The sequence below is a fragment of the Equus quagga genome, chromosome 6, assembly GCF_021613505.1.
Source record: "Equus quagga isolate Etosha38 chromosome 6, UCLA_HA_Equagga_1.0, whole genome shotgun sequence".
Lineage (NCBI taxonomy): Eukaryota > Metazoa > Chordata > Mammalia > Perissodactyla > Equidae > Equus > Equus quagga.
This window is the reverse complement of record NC_060272.1, coordinates 60,803,995-60,823,098: the sequence shown is the minus strand read 5'-3', so window position 1 is coordinate 60,823,098 and position 19,104 is coordinate 60,803,995. Positions and strand designations below refer to the sequence as shown.

At 40.9% G+C, this 19,104-nt stretch overlaps 1 protein-coding gene across 5 annotated transcripts in view; it reads right to left on the bottom strand.

Annotated features, from left to right (window-relative positions):
- Window positions 1-19,104, bottom strand: part of SETDB2 (SET domain bifurcated histone lysine methyltransferase 2) — a 75,248-nt gene that overhangs the window by 13,683 nt on the left and 42,461 nt on the right. For 4 of the 5 annotated variants that reach the window (XM_046663996.1, XM_046663994.1, XM_046663995.1 and 1 more), the window contains one exon: window positions 18,032-18,484. In XM_046663996.1, coding sequence (XP_046519952.1) covers window positions 18,367-18,484 — 118 coding nt within the window. In that variant the 3' untranslated portion in view covers window positions 18,032-18,366. Of the gene's footprint in view, window positions 1-1,896; window positions 2,005-7,354; window positions 7,477-18,031; window positions 18,485-19,104 lie in introns of those variants that run through there. The other variant, XM_046663998.1, reaches the window with a different exon arrangement.

Below are 19,104 nucleotides of genomic sequence, written 5' to 3'. Positions count from 1 at the left end.
GGGAAATCTCCATACCGTCCCCTCAGTTGTTCTGTGCCTAAACCTGCACTAAAAAATAAAAGTCTATCAAAAAGAAAATCAGCCATAGTCATCAACTTGGAGATAAGAAGTTAGGGTGGGGAGAGGTTTTGAAGAGAGATGAGAGGATGTGAAATAGTAAATGTGGAGGGTGAAGGGTGAAGTGTCGAGGGTCTGTTTGAGGTTTGTGGCCATGAATCTAAGATCAGTCAACATATCTGTGGGTTTTTCTCCAGTTGCAGCTGCTCAAGTGCCAGTGCTACTCAGCATCTGCAGACAACAGGCGGGTGCACTTCACCAGGGCTGGGGCTTTCTAGGCAAGTAAGGAAGTGGTGCGTGGGGGCGGGGCATACAGGGTGTCTGCAACAGGGTGACTGCAGTGGGACCATGGCTATGAGGTGGGGCCTGACGGTAAAGGGATCATTGAAGAACTGCTGGAGCCGAGTGAGCCGGGAGGACGGGAGATGCCTGGAGAGAAATCATATTTGACCTGTCCAGTGATCAGGGAAATAAACGCAAGGTAAAACTTTCTGTCAGACTGGCAAAAAATAACAAGATCGGTGATGTTCACTTTTGTCAAGGGCTGGGAAAAGTGCTCTTTCATCCACCATGGACAGAAGTTTAAAGTGGTACAACCTTGGCGGGGGACAGTTTGCCAGCGTGCTTCAAAACTTTTAAAGGGAATTCCCTTTGGCTCAGCCATTCTACTTCTAGGAATGTGCTCCACAGCAACACTCAAACAAGTACACAAGGATAATGTGCAAAGATTAGTCGTTATGGTGAAAAACGAGAATCAACCCATTATCTAACAATAAGGGAATGGCTTCAAGCGTTCTGGTACATCCTATGGAATTCCATGAAGTCAGTAAAGAGAACGCATGGAGAGTCATATGCTTACAGTTTTATCAATGTGCCATTTCTTTCTTGCCATCTAGACTTTTGCACATCCTGTTCCTTCTCTCTGGAATTTCCCCCTTCCCCATCTTTGTTTTCACCTCCCTTCCCAACTAGGAAGGCTTCCTGAGCCCCAAGTGCACTGAGGTGCCTGTTGCAGAGTGTTCAGTGCTGACCCCTCTCAAAGCACCTCAGGCTGCATGGAAACTGTCCATGTATGCTGACACCTTAGAAACAATCAATGTTCCAGATCATTAACCTCATTGTGGTAAGGGCATCAGGTGCTCACTCTTGCCGTACTGCTTGTTAAGCTGTGAAGAGCCTTTGATAGAGGAAGTCTACTGTAATGGACCCAGTAGGGTAACTACTCAGCGTTCTTCCTTCCCACAGGGAGCTGACCCCAGCTCCAAGGGTACATCTGATTAGTTATGCTCACCTCTAGCAACTAGTGCAGGAAGAGGGGAGCAGCCTAATTAAACTTTTGGAAGGGCAAGGGCTCTTATTCCATGCTTGGGGATGAACTTTCTCTTTCACTAGACAGGAACAAGAAACCCTGACTCTTCAGTTGCTGCCTGTAGCCACCTGTAATCACAAAGGGACCAGGTGATGTTGTGGGCAGGAAGGATGACGGGCCCTTGATAACATAATTGAGCCACTGAATCAACCAACCTTGAAGCCAGTTTTTCCTCTGGCTAAGTGAGAAAATAAGAATTCTTTTTATTAAAGCCAGTTTGAGTTGGGGTTCCTTCTACTTACAACCAAAAGCATTCTAACTAAGATTTACTTTGCTGATAAAAAGTGTGGTAGTTTATTTTAAAATATTACATTTTCAGTCAAATCTAAGTTTCCAGTACAGGTCCTACATCTTTCAGCTCGCCAAGATGCATCTCTACCCCTGGTTTATCAATCAAACAGACTTTCTTTTGAAGGCACCCCCTGAGGGTCTGTTCACCTTATATAAGTAAAAAAATCTTTCATACGTACCAACTTGCTTCCTCTCTTGATTTCTTTCTTTACTGATTTCACATCAAAATTTCTATCAGCATTATGTGAATCATGATCCTCACATTCCACAAGTGCTGAAGAATATAGCTGCAGATTGGGAAAAAAAAAATCCAGAGTATGCACAAAGTAATGTTGAAAGCTACAAGTCAGAAAATAGTACCAAAAATAACTCATAAGGAGTGGAAGATGGATTGGGGGTAGAACAGTGACCACCTTTTGGGGTGTGTGAGCAGATCACAAGCCACCCTGCTTTTCTTTGGGAGTGGCCCTCATCCCCAGGCATGTTTTATATTGTATAACCCAGACCCCTAATGGCTAAGTGGACCTGGTTGGGGCCCTGACCCCAAGCCAGGCCAATCAGATTCCCTATCCTAGGGGAATGGAATAGGCTCTGAGCTAAATGGTCAGAGCAAGCCACTCTGCAAAGAGAGAAAAACAAAAATGAGGGTGAGAGAGGACATCCTGGGTTCCTGGCATCTTTCAAGCTCCTGTTTTTCACACCTGCCTGCGTGCCTGCCTTTAGGAGCCATGAAATGCCTCTGCAACCTTACTACAAAGCCCCTTTTATGTTTAGGTTGGCTCAAGTTTCTGTGTGTTACTTGAAACCCCAAGAATCCTACCTACCTCTGAACTGAAGATCAACATTACTCATATACTCAAATAACAAAGGACATGAAAAACCAGAGAGAATTTTTGTGATATTGGCATAGGCAAAGATTTCTTATAAAAAGCAGAAACTATAAAGAAAAAGTTAAGTTGGACTTCATCAAAGTTAAAACTTTTTGCTCTTTGAAAGACATTGCTAAGAAAACAAAAATGTAAGCAAGTGACTGGGAGAAAATATTCTCAATATGGATATCTGACAAAAGACTTGTATCCAGAATAAGGGAAAAGCTCTTACAACTCAATAATAAGACAAAAAAATTCAATTAAAAATAGGAAAAAACTTGAAGAGACACTTCATAGAAGGAGAGTGATAAATGGCGAATAAGCACCTGAAAAGATACTCAATATCATTAACCCTCAGGCAAACTGAAATCACAATGAGATACCAATATATATTCATTAGAATGGCTAAAATTAAAAAGACTGAAAATACCAAGTGTCAACGAGGATGTGGAACAAATGAAACTCTTACATATTGCTGGTAGAAGTATAAAATGATGCAATCACCTTTATAGTTAAAGCACTTACTTTATAATCCAGCATTCCTCTTATATTCACTCAAGAGAAGTAAAAGCCTATGTCCACACAAAGTCTCACATACAGATGTTCATAGCAGATTTATCCTAATATCCCCAAGCTGGAAATAATACATATGTCTATCAACAGGTGAATGGATAGCCAAACTGTGATATATCCATACAATGGAATACTATGCAGAAATAAAAAGGAACGAAATACAGATACATGTAACAACACAGAAGAATCTCCAAATACTGTGCTAAGCTAAAGAAGCCAGACACTAAAGAATACATACTGTAGGATTCCTTTCATATAAGATTCGAGAAAAGACAAGATCCATCTACAGGGACTGGGGGTGGGGAGGAACTGATTCCAAGGAGGCATGAAGGTACCTTCTGGGGTAACAGAAATATTCTATATCTTGATGATGGTGGTGGTTACATTGGTAAATAAATGTCTTAAAACTTTCCGAACTGTATATTAAAATGAGAGCATTTTGTTTTATGTAAATTATACCAATAAAGTTAACTAAAGATAGTATCAAATTAACATTAATAGTATATTAGAATAAAACATCATAATCAACTGGTGTTAATCTCAGAATGGTTTAACAGCAGAAAACATATTACTAACAGATTAAAAGGAGAAAATTTGAGACACGAAAACCAAATGCAACTGCGAACTGGAATCCTTGTTATAAAGTACGTTACTACAAGAGTAGGTGAAACCTGAGTGGCTTGAGGATTAGGCAGTAATAATATATTTAATTTTTCTTTTTTTTTAAAGATTGGCACCTGAGCTAACATCTGTTGCCAATCTTTCCTTTTTTTTCCCTCTTCTTCTCCCCAAAGCCCCTCAGTACATAGTTGCATATTCTAGTTGTGAGTGCCTCTGGTTGTGCTGTGTGGGACGCCGCCTCAGCATGGCCTGGTGAGTGGTGCCATGTCCACGCCCAGGATCTGAACCGATGAAACCCTGGGCCACCAAAGTGGCAAGCAGACTTAACCACTCGGCCACGGGGCTGGTCCCTATATTAATGTTAATTTCCTGATTTTGATGATTATATTGTGATTATGTGAGAGAATGTTCTTGTTTGTAGGAAATACACACTAAAAGTATTTGGGAAAGATAACACACCATGTTTCAATTTAATTTCAGATGGTGCCAACAGCAAAAAAAGTTCTTTACACTGTGCAGCTTTTCAGTAAGTTTGACATTTAAAAAAACCATCAAACTGTGTACATAAAAAAAAAGATAAAGCATCCAGCATTGTGCATGGCTAGAGAAAGAGAAGAAAAGAATCCAGAAGATCATCACAATAAATGTGAGAAAAACTGTTTCATAAATTCAATACTGTAAATTTTAGCAAACTAGAACTTCCTTATTTTAATAAAGTCAAAGTATTAAAAACCTAAAGTATACACAAATTTAATAAGATCTTAGAAGTATTCCGTTGATATAAGAAACAAGATGAGGCTCCCTACTTTAAATGCTTCTAATCACCATATGACAGAATGTTCTAGAAAAATGCAATAAAACAAGAAAAAGAGGCCCAAAAACTACAAGGAAAAAAATAAAATCATCTTTATTTACAAATGAGGATTGTCTAAATAAAATATCCAGATGAATATAAAGATTTTAAGAACTAATAAGAGTTTGGTAAGATTGTTGGACAAGATCAATAAAAAAAATCAATAGTGTCCGTATATACCAATAATAGCACATTTTGAAAAGCGCTATTAGGAAAAATTAACATAAAAACAAAAAAAACAAAGCCAGGAATAAGCCTAACCCAAAATTATAGACCTCTACAGACAAAAACTTACTGAACGTTTTTGAAATTCATAAAAGAAGACATGAATAATTGAAGAGACAGACCCTGTTAATATATAAAAAGACTCATTTATCATGAGGGTGTCTGTTTTTTCCCAAATTCATCTATAAATTCAATGGAATTCCAGTTAAAATTCCACGAGGAATATTTGTGAAACCTGATAAGCTGATCCAAAAATTCAATGTGCCAAAAAAAACAGTCAAAGCTTATCATAAAATCATAGTAATTAAGACAGTGTTGTACCAGTTCAGGTGTACACACAGTGATCAATGCAACAGAATAGAGAGCCAGAAACAGATCTGTGCACATGCAATATATCACGTTGTTAGCACAGTGGATAAGCGTGAGGGTTCCAGAATTAGACATCTTGGGTGAGAATCCTTGCTCAGTCACTTACAGCTGTGTGACCTTGGGCAAGTGACTTAATTTCTCTGTGTCTCAGTTGTTTCCTCTTTAGTTTGGGCATAATAACCTACCTGTAGGGGCACTAGCCTATGTGTCCTACCTTAACCATGGGTCCTTCTGGCTCCCTTCTGGGCAGGACACCAACTGTTGGGTATTGTAACTGTTTCTCTCAATGAAATCACATTCTGAGGGGACATAGAGCCCTTCCCCCAGAGCTACTGATCCCTGCAATGCAGCCATGCAAGGACAGTCCCTCTTGGCAAGCACACAGCCTTTTCTTCCCCTGCCTATATAAGTAACCCCTCCCTGTTCATGGTCGAGAGTGCAGGTGTACAACTCCGTCCAGCAGGCTGCTCCTGGACACTCCCTGTAAGTAAGACCCAATAAACTTTTACATCTCATATGCTGTCTCCAGTGTTTTCTTTAGTCTCTCTGCAACCTATCCTGCACTGCTCAGTAGGCGTGCAGCCAGACACAACCTCTTAGGGTTGTGAGGATCAATAGTCTAATATAGGTTAAATTCCCAGAACATTACCTTACGCATGGCAAACACCAAATAATAACAATGGTAATCATTATTATCACTACAAATTGGTGAGGAAAGGATAGATTATTCAATAAACAGTACTGGGAAAAGTGATTAATTAAATGGAAAAAAATAAAAGTAGATCCCTACTTTACATGGCAGTCCAAATAAATTCCAGCTGGATTAAGAAGCTAAATAAGAAAAGTAAAATTTTAAAACTTTTGGGAAAAAAGAACCTTAGTATGGAAAAGAATTTCTTAGCAGAAAAAAATCCTATAAATTATAAACGAAAATAATAATGAATTTAACTTCATTATAAGCTTTTCTGAAAGAAAATATAAATAAAATTAAAAGCCAAAATATATAATAAAGAATTAGCATCTATTTATTTTTAAATAAATAAGTATAAGAAAAACCAACTTCTCAAAGATAAAGTGTAGTCTAAGAACACAAGTCACAGAAGCGAAAAACAGAAGCACACAAAAGCACAGCCAACCAGGTGCAACCCCGCTAGTAACCTAGGGACTGCAAGTGAAAACAATGAGAGACCATTTCACACTCAAAAGAGAGGAAAAAACCAAAATCTCATAATGTCAAGTGTTGGCAAGGAAGAAGAGAAACGAACTCTGAAACAGCAGTGGGAGCTAAACTTGGTACAATCCCTTTGGATAGCAATTTGGCGCATTTATGAGGTGCAAAGCGCTCCCTCCCTGTGTCCAGCAGTTCTGCTTTCAGCTATGTGCCCTAGATCAGAGAAATTCTCCTGTGAATTAGGAGAGCTACACAAGGATGTTCACGACAGCTGGTAAGTCACAGAAAAAAACTGGAAAAACCTAAATGCTCATTCACAGGAGAATAGTTAAATAGTGATATAGTCACGAAATGGAATACTGTAACATTTAAAATTAAAGACTTAGAGCTACGCTTATCAACACGGATAAATCTCAATAACCCAAAGAATGATAAAAATTCTATAAAGTCCACGAACATCTAAAACAATTACCATATCTTGCTTATAAATATTTAAATATATGTGGTGGGAGCATAAAATTAAAAACACAAAATAATAAGAATCACTAAATTTGTGACAGCAATTACCTCTGGGGAGGGATGGAGAGTGGGGACTAGAAAGTAGTAAAAAGTCATTAATTATGTTTAATTTCTTTAAAAAAAATCAAGCTGAAGCAAATATCATAATTTTACAAATCTGGGTGAAATGTCTATGAGTATCTGTTATATTTGAAATATTTCATTAAAATATCTTTAAAGAAGCTTCATCATAATTCGTTGTTTGATCAGTTACAAATAAAAGTAATCATGAGGTGATAAAATCTGAAACAGTTTAAAAAATTAGAAAAACATGATCCCCAAATCCTCACTTAAAAGCTCAAACCATAGCCACTAGTCATTCTTTGTATCCAAAGTACCATTTATCTATTTTGGTATCTCTTTCCCTAAAAGAACTCATGTGTTTTCAAGTAACTTACCAAACAATTTTCATGCGCAGCTATATTCTCTGATCGTGCAAAATACATGACACTGCACTCGAGGTCTTTGGGGCAGAGTGCACAGTTCCTTTTTTCCATCTTTTCTGTAACCTGAAAGACACCTATAAGTAACATCCCTGATAAGAAAGGGAAAAGTGGAGTTTCTTGGTCTTCATAACTTCCACCAGTCTTAAAGTAGAAACCAGGGCACTTGTTTTTATGATTCTCAACTTCCAGGGGGAAAAGAAAATCGGGACCCAACTGGAAAAGCAACTTACTTTGTATTTTTTTTAATGGCTTAACAAAAGAAAAGAAAAAATAACTGAATTCATTTAAAATGCTTAAAGATGAGGAAAACCTTTATTCAGGAAACATGACCAGGAATTTAAATACAAAGCTCTCAAAACATTGCCTGGCCTATAACAACCTCTCAATAATAATTATCATTATCATTACAAATCAACAAGAAAACAATGGTGTATCCAAGAAATAGAACTCTCGTTAACTACCTGTAAAAAAAATTTGTTTTAGATCCTTACGTCATACTATATTCCAAAATACATTTAGGTGAATCAAAGAAGTAGATGAGCAATGTACTTTAATTTAAACATGCTTTACTCTAGTATTATAAGACGATAGGAGAGAAAGAGACACGAAGGTAGAAAATAGATTTCGCTTTAAAAAGAGCGGAATGGAAGAAAGGAAAGAAATCTAAGAGAAGGAGAGCTAGGAAGAACAGGGAAGAGGCAGAGAGAGGGAGGAAAAAGCTAGCTGTTCCCAATATCCCACTGGGGGTGTCAGTGAGAGGTAACCCTCGCTAACCTACTAGTTAGCTATTAATTTGACCACAGCATCCATTTAACATTTCTTTGTCCCTTCCAGTGCTCCTCCTCTTATTTACTTGTTTTTCTGTAGTAGAAAACAGCTTTTATACTTAATCGTCAAATTCTCGTTTTGAAACAAAGATTTATTTTATCATTTAGTGGTGAAAGTTTGACATTTAGATGCGGTTAACCACATAAGGGGCTCCTAAAAGTCCTTTTTGTTATTCAAAAGTGTACGATCTCTTGGCATCTCTCTTAAATTAGGTCTTGCATTTCACAAAGCCAGAAGACTGCACTTTGGAGCTAGCATTTATTTCACGCTCCGATGAATTTCTTCTTTATTAATTCCTGTTGCCTGGATTTGGGTCCTACCTCACAGTGGGGATACAAATTAGTACTCCGGCTCCCACCCAACCAGGAAAAAGCAGGGACATTGAGGCAAATTCTTTCAGATGAAATGAAATGGGCTAGCTTCTTCTTTGCATTTGTCAACCAACCACCGATTTGGGAGCACCTCTTGCAGGAGAGTCACTGTGCCGGATGCTCCGGACCCATGCTTTCCAACAGAATGTCCAACAGAAACATAGTGTGAGCCACAAATGTGAGCCACAGGTGTAGCTGACAAACTTCTAGGCATCTCATGAAAAAAAGCAAAAAGACACAGATGAAATTAATTTTAATAATATGCTTTATTCAACCAAATATATTTAAAATATTATCCTTTCAGCATTTAATCAATATAAAAATTAAGTCATTCTTTTGCAGTGAGTCTTTGAAACCCAGTGTATTTTGTGCTCACAGCATTTTTCAATCGGATGAGCCACGTTTTAAGCGCTCAATAGCCATATATGGTGAGTGGCTACTGTGTGGAACAGCACAGCAGAGGATATACAGAAATACGAGACGGAACTGTTGCCTTCAAGAAGCTTACAAAATAAACAAGGAGACCAAATAGCAATTAGGAAAATAAGATAACAGAATCAATGCCACAAGGTAATATAACTGCTAATTGAGTGAGAACTAAAATACATGCTCTGGAGACAGAGGAGGAAGGGCTCCCTGTGGGATGGAGTGCTGTCATGGCCCTGGGCCTTGAGCTGGTACAACCTGGAGATGGAGAGAAAGGGGAACGGGGGTGGGAGGGACGTTGCCCACAGAAGCAGTGATGGGGGAAAAGGCCAAGACAGAAAACCAGCCAGGCTGAAGAGGAGAGTCTGTGCAAAGGAAGCTGGAAAAGAATTTGAGAAATATGGTGAAAGGTTGCCAGGAAGGGTTTTTGAGCAGGGGCATAACATGACGAAAGAGTTGTTTTAAGAAGCTCAATCTCACTGTGACATAAAGAAAAATAGTGAGCTCCTGGATAGGAAGGCTGGACATTATAATGTTGTCACTTCTACCCCAAATAAGTTTTAGGTTTAATGTCATTTCAACTTAGATCCCAAGAAGGTTATTTTAAAGAACTTGAAAAAAAACTGATTATTTGGAAAATAAATGGGCATGGACAGTGAAGAAAACTTTGAAAAAAAATTGAAAGGGTATCTGTCTACCTGATTTAAAACATATTATAAAAGTATTTCTAGGACAGAAGATTGGATGACCATGCCAAAGGAAAGAGCGTGAAGTGCAGAGAGAAGTGGATCATAATCTATAATAAATGAATTTAATATACCATAAGGTGGCATTTGCATTTCTTTTCTGGCACTGATGTCCCAGCCCAGTTTTTTAGTGGATTATTCTCTACTTTCTTTTATTGATTTATAAGAGCTTGTCATGTATTCAGGATATTAAACCTTCTTTGGTCAAAATGTGATCTTTTAACTTTGTTTATAATGTTCTTCGATATACAGAATGTTTAAATGTTTTATTTGATAAAATTATTATCAATCTTCCATAGTTTCTGCTCTTAGGTGAGGAGGACATAATTTAGAAAACACCTCTCTTCTTCTAGAATTTTTATTTTGTTACATTATGTATTAATATGAAATTGATTTTATTATAAAATATGAGATGGGGCTCTAACTTATTTTCATAATCATGAGCCACTGAATTTGAAATCTCCTTTTCACATATTTAAGTATTATATATATTTGGGTTTTTTCCTGTACTTCTATTTTTCGATTGACCTGTCACTTCCTCCACCAATACCAGACTTTAAAATTTTCAATGCTTTAGAACATATTTTAATAACTTAACAACACAAAGTCTCTGTCCTAGGATGAAAACCGGAAAAAAAAAACCCCAAATTTTATTCACCTTGAGCCCCAAACCTACTTTGATAGAATACTGTGTTCTTATTTAAAAGAACACTCAAACTGGACATTAAAATGTGTAAAGCACAGGCTAAAAACAAGTGTCAGTTAAATTACTAGTGCTAAAATTCCCTTTAAAAATTCCCTAGTAAAATAATATGATAATGTTTGACAGGAGGCGCAGTGTCCCTTGTTGTACAAGAGCTGGACATTTCTGTGCAGCATCATCTTTTCCGGTGCAAAGCCGGACCTTCAGACAGGCGGGCTGCATTAGGCTAAGCTGTCAGGCCGCTGGTCCCTGAGCATGGCCCCCTCTGCTTGCTCTGGGGACTCTGTGCCTGTCTGAGCTGCACTCCCAAGTCGGCAGGCTCCTAGGGTCTTGGCACCTGGGAATAGGGAGGTGGTGGCAACACTGCTATGCTCTGACCTGGAGTTTGTTCCCAGTTGCTGACGGACAAAAACCGAGGGAGGGACACACAGGCTCCCCCCTATGGCTTTTTCCTGCTAAAATGCCCCCTCATCACAGTTTTCCTAAAAGATCTTGGCTCTTCTAGCCCGTTTACTCTTCTAGACTGGAGGATGTACATAACTCTCTGTAGTTGGGGGAGTCACGATAGAGGCTTTTGCGGAGACAGGCATCCCTCACTATCTGAATGCTTTCTATGAGTTATCCAAAACTCAGGAACCAAATACATTTGGCTAACTTGATATCTCTCACCATGTGAACTCAGGAACTGTATAGATTCAGACAATGAGAGAGACAGGTGAATCACGGGGGCTAGGGCATTTTAGGGAAGAGCCCATTGGTTTCCATCAATAGGTGAGACCAAGAACACTGATGATCAGCAGGGCTCCCCAGGGTCCTTCTACAGGGTCTAGCAGGCCTGAGGACTCACAGAGACAGACTCGACAAGAATTCTCAAAAATGTAACTGGCAGCCACAAAAGGTTTTCCAGAATGAAGCTGCAGAAAAATTACAAGCCACAAACACATGAACTATGACTAACTCAAACCAACACAGTGAATCTTGGTTCCTCAGCAATGTCCACGCCCAGCTCCACCTGGTAAGGGATTGTTAAGGCCACACCCTCTGCAGGGGTTCAGGGGTGTCTTCTCAATTCTTCTCTTCCCAGAGATGGTCTTAAAGCCCACCAGATAAAGGCAACCTACCCAGAGGACAGAATCTGGGGTAGGCAGATAAGATAGCCAAGGAACACATTCTGCCACTGAAGATATGAGTGAAACTGATGGAATAAGTTTCATTAATCCTATAATTCCATTTACAATCCCCTTCCAGTAGGGTATGGTCTATGTTTTTGACTGGCAACCAATTTATAGTGATGGCTTGGAAATTTCTTCTTTTTTTCTCCTTTGATCAATAGTTTTTATTGCAGTTTACTATTTTAGTTCTTCCATTGTATATCAGAGGAGTGAGAAAAGTCAACTTTATCACTGAGTCCAGTGACTGCGCACCCGAAGGATGAAGACCAAAACAGAGGAAGAGTAGACATTACTTAGAGGCTTGGTAATGAACTTGGTAATACACTTGGAAAATGAAGGGCTCCATCACAATGTCTCTGGATGATGTGACCGGCTATAACTTTGGGAGAAGTTAAGTGTGACTGAATATGTATTTGGGATAATCAGAATACATTACTGGGGACAGCTTTAGAATGTATGAACAGGAATACCGATAACTATCTTGTGGGGTAGAGGCAGTGGGCAGCCAAGGGGTAGGATATTCAGTGGACTTCTTTAGGGTATCGATCTAGCTCACTATCTATACACAGGGATGATCGCCAGCAGGCATGTTTGTATCATGTGACTTGATTTCCCTAGGCACAGCTGACAGTCCCAGAGGACCAACCTGCCCATCTTTCAGATATAGAGACTTCAGAAAAGAAAATTTTAGTTCAGATTGGGCTGGTTTCTTGAAGAAGGAGATATAAAAACTGGGAGGCTGTGAAGGCAGTATCCTCTTTCCCATTTCCAGGAAAACTGGACCAAAGAAAGAAAAGAACAAAGCAGATATGCTAAGAGATGCAGAAATAAGAGACAGAGGAGAATGCTGTCAGTTTATGATGGTTTCTCAGGTCCTAATTCCTGGCCCTTTCTGGAAAATGCTACAGCATCCATGCTCCGGGGGTCTGTAAATCTGGTCTCCCTGCTTCTCAGTAACAAGCATCCCTTTTGCCTAAATTAGATCAAGTTGTTTTTGTACTATTTGCAGCCAACAAGTCCTAATTACGACTGGAAGTACCATGACCTGATCTCTCTGTGTGTAGGCACATTATGTACGTCTGTGCGTATGCACATGTGTGTTTAAGAGAAAGAGAGGTTTGGCAGCAGTGTGGAAGGTGGACTGCCCTGCCCTGTCTTTCGCCTGGTCCATTCTGGTAATCTCATCTCCCTGCCTCTGCTTTCCTTGTCATGACTCCACTCTTCTTGTTGCTGCCAGAGTGATCTATCTAAAATGCACAACTGCTCACATGTCTCTCCTGTTAAATTAACGACCCCTCTCGTTCACCTACAGAAGAGAAGCTGAGCCCCCTAGTGGTACATACAAGCCCATTCATTCCTTCAACAAATATTTAATGAGAACCTACCTGGTACTGTTCTAGGCACTAGAAATAAATCAGAGAACAAGATGAGAGTTTCAACTCTCATGAAACTTACATTCTAGTAGTAGAGACAGACATCAAACAAGTATTTTTCTTCAGGTAGTGATAAGTGCTATGAAGAAAAATAGAGCAGGGGAAGGAGGTAGAGAGTAATGAGGGCAGGGGTGGAGTGCTCTATTAAATAGGATGGGCAGGCAAAGCTGTGGAGAATACATTTCAGTAGAGATTTGAATATGGCGCAGAAGTGAGAAATGGGATGCAAACAGAAAGACCTTGAGGCATGGACAGGTTTGGGGGCTTAGGGAACACACAGGCTGTGAGGGGTGGCAGAGTCATCAAGATGGGCAGGGGCTGGATCAAATCAGGACATGGGGGGCACCGTAGGCCACAGTAAGAGATTATTCTGAAAGTAATGAGAGATTACTGGAGGGCTCTGAGTCAGAGAATCACACTTGCCCTTTGCTTTTTAAACATCTTTCTTGTGGCTGTGCTGTCCTGTCTGTATGAGAGGGTAGAGTAGAAGCCAGGAGACCAAAAGTCCAGGCAGGAGATGACAGTGTCCTGGGCTTGGGTGGCTTGCCTTGGTAGTGGTGGAGGTGGTGAGAAGCAGTCAGGCTTGAGACATATTCTGAAGACAGAGCTGACTGGTCTGGCTAATGGATTAGATGGGAGGTGGAGGAGGAAAGAGAAGCCCGCAGGGAGCCCCCAAGGTTTTCCATTTGAGCAACTGGGTGAATGGAATGAAGAAGGCTGGTGGTTGAGCAGGTTTGGAGTATGTGGGTATGTATGGAGAAACAAGGGTTCTCTTTGGGAGACACGAGTTTAAGATCATTCTAGGTATTGCTGAAATTGGTCATATGAGTCTGGAATTTGGGGAAAAGGTCAGGATGAAACCTCACTTCCAGTAACTCCTCGGTCCACACAAACACTGAATGAAATATTCAACTGCTTGGCTTCTGGTTGCCATTATACGACGTTTTGTGTCGGGTGCCTTTACTAGTGTCTTCACTTCTGTCCTGACCACCCTTTCAACCTTGCTACCTCTGGCTGACTCCTTTTAAAACAAAAAATCGGGCATGCTGACCTGCAAAAAGCTTTCTCTGAACACCAGGCTGAGTTAGGAGCCCCTCATTTGTGCCTCTGTGGTTCTCACCAGGTCACATGCAAGCTGCCTATTAGATTCTTTAGGGCAGGGTCTATGGAACCCATCTCCGTATCCCGAGGACCCAGCCCCGCGCCTGGCACATCACAGCAGATCTATACCTGCTCACTCAAGCGAAGGCACGGGGCCGAGTGGCTGCCTCCCTCCTGGAGAGGGCCGCTGAAGGCTTGAACCACTAAATGGAGACGAAGGGATGGTTCCAAAAAGTCCCATTCTCTGTGGAAACTTTCCAAACTGCTTTCTGAGACCCAGCGGACTCTCTTCAAGCAGGGGCCCACCTCCTGCCTCCCTCTCCGACGGCCCTTCCGCGACAGCACTGGTTTACGCGCGGGGGGAGGCGCGGGCTTCCCTGGGTGCCGGTATCCCTAAGGGAGCGGCCAGTGGCCGTGGGCTGCCCCATCAGCAGTGGGAGAGGGAAACGGAAGACACGCTCGCTTCTTACGGGAAGGCCTGGGCGGGGGGGGGGGCGGACACAGAGCCACTGCGAAACGGCCCCCACGGCCGGTGGAGGGGACACGGGGCCGCCAAGACAAGTTCCTCAGCGCAGCCCCGGCGGCTCGGCTCGAGAGGCGGGTCCCGGGCCCTGAAGCGGCCGCGGCCAGAGAGCAGGCCCGGGGCCGGCCCTGCATTTGCGGGCCCCCGCCCCGCCCGGAGCCCCCGCGCGGTACTCACCAGTGGGGCGGGGGAGCGCGTCCTGCGCCTCGGCCCAGGCGGCGCCGCGGGTCGGCTGGAGCCAGGAGGCCGCGGGGCGCTCCGTGGTGGACTCCTCGGGGGGCTCCATGGCTGTGTCCGCTGCGGCTCCCGCCGGCTGTGCGCCGCGCCCGCGCTCCCGGAAGTTCACGGGCGGCCGCGAAGTTTCGTTTTCGTAAAATCCGCTGTGACTGTTCCCCCGGGGCAGGGGAAAACTCCCAGCGACGAGACACGCTGGGTTTGCAGATGGGGTTCTCGTTCACACAGGAGCTGTCTTTCTCTGCAGATCCGAATCTGAATCTTTTCTTTTAAACACGCCAGGCGCTCCCCACCCTGCCGCCACTTTCCCTTTCCCGAGAGTCGGAGGAAAGGCGGCCAAAGACCCTGGGCTCGGCTGGAGAAATTATTGCTCTTCTGAGGATTTACTCGTTTTTTCTAAGAATTGTATCCCAATGAGTTTGGCCTAAACGGGCCTATCATAAACGGAGGCAGAATTAACGGACCGGAATTCCAGTTGCTAGTCGCAAGCCTTTATTTAGCACCCATGGGGTACACAGCACCATACAAGACGAGGTTTCCAGTGCATGTAACAAATATACATTAGAGAACATAAATGCATATAATTAAATTAAAATTAAAAAATACTTTGTTCTGGAAAAGAAGCATATAATGGTGCTTTGCTGCGGAATTAAAGTAAAACTTCTGGAGGTCTTGCACCTTGAGCAAGTTTTAAAGAGAGAAAGGAAGCAAATTAGGGACAGTAGAAAAGGGAATATTAAGAAGGATAACTTGGATAGTCTTAGAGAAATGGACTGCAGAAGCAAGAGAGTGGGGCTGCAAAAAGAAAGAAAAAAGCAGATTCCAGTAGCCAAGTTTTTTTGCCCTTCAAGCAGGAGGAAGGAAGAGTATTCCATGTCAAGCCCAAAAGAAAATTCTAAAGAGACTGAATTAGAGACTGAATAGCTCAGCTAGGTCATGCTCAAGCAGTTGAAGAGCCCCTACCCCCACTCTCAGTTTATAATCTCAGCTTTTTAGGGTTCCACTCTTGAGCATGAGTAGACTGCCAAGATCACTATCTGAGGAAAGCCCATAGAAAGACAAAGACCAAAGGAAACATACAGGGAAAACAAACAAAGAAATAAACCTTGGAGGTCAGAGAATATGCAGGAAGAAGAAAATATAGATATGAATCAATGAATTTGTGTGTATGTGTATAGACACACACAAATAGTATATTCCGAGAGAGAAGATACTGCAATCATGAACCAAAAATAGCATGTTACTAAATAAAAGAACATTCAAAGAGGGCTCTAAATATTAAAAATATGAGACCAGAAAAATAAAACAATATAAATTAGAAGATTAAGTTGAGAAAATCTCCCACAAAGTACAGCAAGAAGACACTGCTGGAAATAAAGAGGAAAAAAATCAGAAAATCAGAGAACCAATCCTGGAGGTCTAACATCTGAATAACAGGAATTCTAGAAAGAGAAAATGGATGAGGAATCATTAAAGAAATAGTTCAAGAAAATTTCCCAGAACTGAAGGACACAGGTTTCAGATTGAAAGATCCCACCAAGCACCTGGTATGCAGGATGAGAATGGACCCTTACCAGGAACAGAACACTGGGACAAAGATAATGCTATAAGCTTCAAGAGAGAGAAAAACCGGTCATATATACAAAAGATAAGGAACAGAATGGCATCTGACTTCCAGTAGTCACCCTGGAAGCTAGCAGATGCCTTCAAAATTGGGCATGGAGGCTACTCGAGAATTCTATACCCTGCCAAAATAGCAATCAAATGTAAGGGTAAAATAACATTTTCAAACATGCAAGGTCTCAAAATACTTACCTCTCATTTTTCCTTTTCACAAGCTACTGGGGGATGTGCTTCAACCCAATATGTGAGAGTAAACCAAGGAAAAGGAAAATAATGGGACTTAACCAAAAACAGATCTGACATAAGAGAGACAAAGGGAATCCCTAAGACACTGATGGAAGATGACAGCTGTGAGCCAGTACAGACTGAAGCAGATTAAGATGTCAGAATTTCTGCACAAAAAGTATTTCCCATATTGATCAAGTGTGTTCTCTTTAGTTTGTGAATAATAAATGGACTTCTCCATTTTCCTCATCAGGCTGTTGGGTTATAATCTTTTGCTCCTTTTCCTAGTTCTTTGATTTCCCACTCTCTAAAACAATTTCAAGTAAAATTTTCATACAGTTCAATATATTTTAAAAATTAAACTGGGTCCAAACTTAGAAGAGACTTTTGTTTGAAAGGTAACCAAACTAAACCCAGAATCAAGTTCAGAAAAAGAAAAGAATATATAACCTCTCAAAAACCAGAACTTTTAATTACTCATTTTTGAGCCAGTATTCCCATCCTGGTTCCAAGGGGGAAGTTCCTGGCAGCTAAAGGTACATCTTTGTTATAGATGAAATTAGTTTTAACTCTTGGAGATTCCCAGTCCCCTTTCCACTAGATGCTCAGGGCTGGGTAACCTATAGCAAAGCAGCTCTTTCTCTTTTTCACTAGAAAAACAATTTGTCCATCACGACCAGGAGAGACCAAGAGGCTGTTTCAGACTTTACAGCTCAGTAGAATTTTGTTTTTTAAGTAAAGTTCTTGCCCAGTACAATTCTTTCTGGCCTAAATAATCCAAGTCTGGCTAGTTTCTAGGTTTCCTTTTCTTATGGCTCAACTCTATCTAGAACAAAAATATTCCAATTACTCTAGGTTTTTATTCCCTCTTGTCCTGTCTGTGCTTGTATTGAAGGAGTAAAGAGAATCCATGGAAAAGAAGCTTAATTTCAAAGAGTTTACCAAAACCTTCCCCATAGGAGAGCTTTTGCTTCTTGCTCAAATGGTTTCATGGGACAGTGTTTCATGGACCAGATATAGCTTCTCCAACTAGCGCCAAAATACTTGGAAGTAGTGTGTATAAAGTTAGTTTTTACATGTTCCTCAGGCTCTGCTGCCCACCTTATGGCTCATAATAGTAAATTATTTGCCAGGAATTAAACATACATAAATTTTCTAAATAAAGATGTGAAATGTGGCCCTCCAGGGGTATGAACTCAAAGATGATAATCACAAAAGCAATAAGAACAATAAAAACAGCTGAATTCTATTGTGACATTTGTTTTTCTTAATAGATAATTTACAAATAAGTTACAAATTGTACAGTGGTACTTCATATAAAATATACACTTCCATCCTACTCATGTAAAGTTGAACAGCAGTAAGAATAAAGGGATACCATATGCGTTTGAAAACGTCCTTATTTTGTTCCTGGCATCTCTAAGTCACGCAAATTAACCCCCATGATGAGGGCAAACTGCAAGGAATTCTCTTGATGGATCACAACTTAAATTAATTCCACTGACGACTGAGGGTTCTTTTGCATTGCTCTAATTTCAGCTTGATAAGCTAGTTTCATTAACAGGCATTAGCTACAGATTTATAATATTTTCTTTCTACATTTATTAACCCCACATTGGCAGAGGATTTCTTTCTCAGGCATAGTCCCAGCTTCATAACCATAATCCCAAGTTAGCTCTGTTCTGGCTTTCACATACCTAGAAGGTAGAAATAAAAAAATAATCATAAATTACCTTGAATAACTACAAAATGAACCAAACTTGATTATACCAATTTCATATTAACATCCTTAACCTTCCTCAAAAATGATTTATTCTCTCTCTACAACACCCACCCATTATTTATTTATTTATTTATTTGAGGAAGATTAACCCTGAGCTAACATCTCCCATCAATCCTCCTCTTTTTGCTGACGAAGACTGGCCCTGAGCTAACATCTGTGCACTTCTTCCTCTACTTTATACGTGGGACGCCTGCCACAGCATGGCTTGTCATGCGGTGCCATGTCCACACCTGGGATCCAAACCGGTGAACCCTGGGCAGCTGAAGTGGAAAGTGCACATTTAACCGCTGCGCCACCGGGCCGGCCCCTAGGAATACTCTTTTATTAAGAAAAATCAATTTTATTTCAAATCTACTAAAATCCTAAGTAAGAAGAAACTAGTCATTATCCATGAGGAAGGAAGTGTTTTGCAAACAGTGAAACCCGGTGATGTGATGAGCCTGGAGTGTGGTAGTTGGGGGCAGTTCTGACTTACAGAAGATCTAACACTCTGCATCATTTATTCCCTGAATTGAACTGGGTGAGACCTGCCAT